This window comes from Sinohyriopsis cumingii, chromosome 16 (genome assembly GCF_028554795.1).
Source record: "Sinohyriopsis cumingii isolate HCF-2022 chromosome 16, ASM2855479v2, whole genome shotgun sequence".
Taxonomy (NCBI): Eukaryota; Metazoa; Mollusca; class Bivalvia; order Unionida; family Unionidae; genus Sinohyriopsis; species Sinohyriopsis cumingii.
Genome location: NC_142976.1, coordinates 52,654,725 through 52,660,435, shown reverse-complemented (window position 1 = coordinate 52,660,435; position 5,711 = coordinate 52,654,725). Strand labels below are relative to the sequence as shown.

Below are 5,711 nucleotides of genomic sequence, written 5' to 3'. Positions count from 1 at the left end.
AGCTGCCTTGGTTGCCAATTGCTTCCTCACTGTGCCTCTTATTCTCACACAGGGCATCGGCTCTGTTACAGATAACACGTTTGTACCCTTTGAGCGCTAAAAACCACAGAATGGGTCGATTAAAGCTAGTCACGTGGTCAAGTTCTCTTTTTTGTGCCTAAATAAGAGAGCACACTCTCATCAACTACAGCAAGACATGTTAAAGCTAGACTCTTTGCCATGGTTAATTGATAGTCACAACTGAAATATTTACGAACTCTGATTATATCTAGATACTGCTCAATTATCATCTAGCCGCCATGAAATCACTCACATTCATCAAAATATTTGACAGGCCGAAATACGAGATTGAGAACACTTATTTTTATGAATTTCATCGCTTTTAACAAGTAATATTTACTCATCGGTCTCCTGTTACTTAAGTAAACCTAAGCTTTCAAACAACGCATGTGGGTGTATCATTTCCAGTTCATTGATCATGCTTTGAATGAAATGGTAAATTGTTGAAGACGAGTCCCTTTTAGTTCCAAACATACCTTTCAATGAAATTTCACCAGTTATATTATTAATAATTCACGCCTTACTCACATAAAGATCAAAAGAATCTTTACGCTCGACCTCCCGACGCTAGATTAGGGACCTGGCCGTCGGTTAACCCGGGATACGTACAAATATTGCAATTAAACTGTGACTGATGAGTTAGTTTGGCACTATTTGTTCCCTATTTGACAAAACTGGCTTCAGTAAGCTTGATTAAGAAACCCAAACTCAGTCCAAGTTACTTGGAAACTTAAGATTATCCCGAGTAGAATGTGAACATGTCAAGGGAGTGGATGAAGTTAATTTGTTAATCACTTATATATATATATATATATATATATATATATATATATATATATATATATATATATATATATATTGTTGTTGTTGTTCTTGTTGCAGGGTTTAACGCCATTTTTCAGCACACGATATTCTATACATGGCGGCCAGTATTGATGGTGGAGGAAGAACCCGGAAAACCAGCGGAGAGAACCATTACTACATATGTATATAATTAGGTCAAAGCTACGAGCTTGATTTAATAACTCTCTTGTTGTAGATGGTTCCAAGTGGCTCCAACATACAGGAGTCCAGACTTTGTCGTAGACTTTGTGTTAAGTGTTTGTATATGTAAGTTTTGATTTTTCAATGACGAAGAACTTGGTTGGCTAGAAACGTTCAGAAATGTCTTGAATTTGTACCATTGTCAATTTTTGTGGGGGGCCCCGAGTGACCGACTGATCTAAAGTGCTCAACAACAACAAAAACAACAACAACAACATCAATTTTTGTGTATTGCTTCGCTCATACTGATACAAAGATATACATGTCCGTTTAGGACTTCAACATGAAAGTTGCTTTTAGTGGAGAAGGTAGTACAATATAAAAGAGAAAAGTCGACCACAATTTTACGGATGAATATCTCGAAGCGATTGGAAAATAGTTTGGACTAAATGACGAAACAGAACGAGTCAATAATAATATTTAGAGTTATATATAATTCATATAAATTTCATTATTATATGTTGCTGTCAACTGCCACTGACTTCCTCATTGTTTTTTCTTCTGTGTTTGTCTGTATGTGTCTCTATGTTCGTCATTTTGTCTTTCAGATTTATTGTCCTATACCATGGGCAAAACGTAGCTACACCCAGTTTTATACGGGTTATCACTTGCGCCTTGCGGTGATGGTCCGGGGAGAGAGAGAGAGAGAGAGAGAGAGAGAGAGAGAGAGAGAGAGAGAGAGAGAGAAGTGTATCATTTTGCAGTAAGAGGGAAAATATGGCCGAGGAATAAAAGGAAGTAGAGCGGGTTTAGGACTGGAGTGCACATTTTATGAAATTGTTTGTATTGTCCACATTTCCGCATCTGGTTAGGTCGATTAATCTGTAAGGTTTACCATAAGAAAAAGGGGGACTACTCTTGATAAGATGAATATAAACTAGCATTCTGAATGAGCAACTAACTCGCACGGAGAAAAAAAAGAGAGTGCGACCATCAGATATTTTAATAACTTAATCTGGAACATTATAGAGAACATATTTATAAGAAAAGATAAACGACCCAGTAATACAAATCCTAAAATGATAATCATCGGTATGCCCTATTTTCTAGGAATAACGTAGGACTGCATATTGTATGTCACGTGCCAGGGACTTTAAGTAAAACTCCAGTTGATTTGTATATATTTGTCACAGTGTATGTTTTATTTCTTTAGCATATATTAGTTTTTAATTGACGACAAATGCCAGGTAAATATCAACCCTAGTATTTGGAAAGAAACTATTTCAATGAGATTCTTTATGCTTTAATAGACATGATATTAATTCATGAACGTATTGGGTCTTTAGTGTAAGGAACTCAAGCGTCAATGGACTCGCATGTTTATGATATAGTAAATTCAGTTTTAAATCGACTCGGTGTTTGAGAAGATCAAGTCTGCATACAATAGTCGAATCCTAATTAAGGGTCTTTCCATCACAACTTAAGAAGTGATTTTATAGGAGCGGCCAAATCTGAAATATTTACTGGACGAACGGTTATCTTCACTTCTGCCAGGTGATCTGTTGACATTGTCCCTGATATCTGAATTAGGTCATCCTGATAGATCACTGGATTTGATTCCCAGTAATACTCTCCCCTGCTGAATCCAAGAGAACTAGAGCTTGTTCCATAGTACATTTGGTTAAACCAAGTGTTTCCTTGTGCATTTAAAATCTCGCCTGGAGACGTTATGCCTACGCCAAGCCAATTGCTGTAAAAATTGAAGTCGTAAGGTGCAGCCCACATTATCACAATTCGGCGAGCGTCCCCTTCAACCAACCAAGACACTGTTCCATACGACCCTGTTGCAGTGTCAGAGGCCTTTCTGGCAACCTGTACGGAAGGAAATAATATGCAAATGCTGAGTGTAAAGACATGATAATTAATTAATTAATTGTCAAATATATATATATACATACAAACACACACACATAGATACAACCTCTATATACATTCATACATACAGTCTCTACATACGTGTATAGGTGTCAGAATGATGTTCAGTCTTCCTTGCAAACAATAAATTTTTTTTCTTTTTATGTCAAATATACACTCATTACGTTGATTTTTCATATACAGTTCAGGATGGCATGTTCCTAATTGTTCCTCAGAAACTCGGCCAAATTCAACAAGCTAAACATTTGGATTTTAACATAATAATTTCATCGTAATTGCAAGATAATCTTTCTTTCTCTCTCTTTCTCTCTCTCTCTGTCTCTCTCTCTCTCTCTCTCTCTCTCTCCATGCTCCTCGCGTCATTTTAGCACGAGTGAAATGATCATAGAAGCAATTGTGGTGCAAGATTGTTGCTGTCTTGGTTCCCTTGTCGAACAATACTGACAGCCGTCTTTGGTTGGCTTGTTTTGATACTTTCACCCAAGCGCTATGTAGAGGTTCTGGAATGTTTGTAGATATTTTCACTGCAGTAGCTATATTTAATCTAGGATATTACTCATATACTATTAATTCCATATACTCGTTTTTCATAAGCCAAACAATGAATCCTAATTGAGTGTACGTATGTCTTACCACGTTTTTGAAGCTGGCTTATTTCATATCGCGTTACTCTCAAACATCTTGGGACCAACATAGTTTTCTTGCATACGTTAAGGTAATCAAGTAAGACGAGTAAGATGCTTTTGAACTGATGCCTATATATTGTTTTCAGTCTCTTAAATCGGCTAACCCTAACCCTCTTCCAGCAAAAAAAATATCACACTCAAAATACTTCTTTATTCCTGAGAGATAATAAATGAGGCGAATCTGCAGGTTCCATACGCTAATCGTGTATTTGAGTGTTCCTGCCTGGGATTCTCGCTTGCAGACATATGAATGACTAGGATCAACCCTCCATTCCTATTATAAGTAACCTAGATTATCAGTCGCTGGAATTCAAACATAGTTTTGGTAATTATGCGTAAGCCTGCATTGGTACTGTGAAATAAAGGGTCTACCTTGAACTATCAACATTAACAGGCGCCACTTTAATCTGCTTTCATGTCCTTATTTTATATATTTCATTTTCCTTAAACAGATCCGTATAATTAACAAAACAGATATGTCTCATGTATATATCTTGCAGAGACATTTGTCGTTTACTACATTTCGTCGTATCTTTATAATTACCATTGCTTCTCTTTTGGAGGGTAGGATATCACCAGGAGGAACAGCCAATGCTCCAGAGGCAATCTTCACCACAGGATTTGTGAGAGGAAATCTTGTCCAGTTATTTATTTCAATACCACAATTTACTTTGTAGCCATTATTCATCAGGCCTCTCAATGTTGTACCGGTTAGACTTGTACCTGCACTCACGGCCTTGGCAGCAGCTGTTATGACGGCTGTTACATCAACTACGGCTACTGTATTGCAAAACACTGTTACTACAAAAAGAAAAAAAGAAAAGTGTTCATAATTAACACAGAAGATCATGTGCGAGCTTATAAATATCCATTTATCATCTATTACCTACATCTCAACCATGCCTATATGGTGCTATACGTGCTTAAAATGCAAGCAACGTTGAAAGGTTAACAAATACAGTGTTTACATTGCCATGGAAATAAAACATTTTGATTCTTCCGACTTAATGCTATTTGAGCTTGTGGAAATGCGTGCTGACAGTCATTATTCTGTGTCTGTCTGCTCGTCCGTTTCCACTGTTTTCCCGAGCATTCTAAGAGTTCTTCAGTTATTCAAATCATGATTGTTGGTTGATGTGTGCAACATCTAGTAAACGTTTGATTATGGGAGATAATGCTTAATGGCTACCAAGTTACGGCACTTAATTCTCTTACATTATCCTGCCAAGGCCTGATGTATGTATGCTGCTTTACCTTTGTTTGATATGAAATGAGTGTATAATGATAAATGTTGGCTTTTTGGCTAGCGTATTATAATAGTTGATTGACTAATATTACGAGTTTTCCGCACAGTCAATTTTGGTTGTATGTTATATGGGCTTGTCCTAGACGGTTTTATATTAAGACCTTGCTAAATCTTAATTTGGGTCCGAAGGATCTATATTTATGGTCTTCCATGACTTAAACAGTTAGTAGTATGGGCCCAAAGACGCTACAGGTATAGTTCAATAAGAGTATAAATGATTTAAGCAGTTATTGGTATGGGTCTAGGATCTCTAGAGTTATGGTGTAACTAGAGTTTTAACGAGAAACACACATAGTTTTATGAGTCGATGGATGCTAGAAAAATCGCTTATGTGTGAGTAACTTATCCGAATATTACTTTATCGCCTTTTCCAGAGTCAACGACATATATAGTATCAATAATATGTCTGAAAAGATCTTACACGAGTGTATGGTGTGGTAATATGCAGGCACAAACACTTCGGTAAATTTAACAGTTGAGCATTTCTTGTCCACTAGGGCTTTAATGAAGTAATCATAATGCTGAAATTATTGAAAATCACCACGAGACGTTTGAGAAATTTTCATTTAAACGCAATAAGTTAAGTATCCTTCTGGCAGTAATATATCAATTATAACAACTTTAAATATTTAATTGGAAATAAATAAATAAGGATCAAGCTGATCTTAAATACACAGGCACTCACCCAACACAAATAACCATAGTAGAGAGCTCAGCAGTCGATCCATTGCTGATCGTAT

The 5,711-nt window shown here is 36.6% G+C and overlaps 1 protein-coding gene across 2 annotated transcripts; it reads right to left on the bottom strand.

Annotated features, from left to right (window-relative positions):
• Positions 1–2,059: 2,059 nt before the first annotated feature.
• On the bottom strand, positions 2,060–5,711 carry LOC149780410 (tereporin-Ca1-like). 2 transcript variants are annotated; one of them, XM_089936377.1, is made up of 3 exons: positions 5,657–5,711; positions 4,210–4,466; positions 2,060–2,916 (listed from the first exon to the last, which is right to left on the bottom strand). In XM_089936377.1, the coding sequence occupies exons 1-3, from the start codon at positions 5,697–5,699 to the stop codon at positions 2,518–2,520; spliced, it is 699 nt and encodes a 232-aa protein (XP_089792503.1). In that variant the 5' UTR covers positions 5,700–5,711; the 3' UTR covers positions 2,060–2,517. The 2 variants fall into 2 exon arrangements, with proteins under 2 accessions (XP_089792503.1, XP_089792502.1); XM_089936376.1 differs by lacking the exon at positions 5,657–5,711 and having other exon boundaries at positions 4,210–4,737.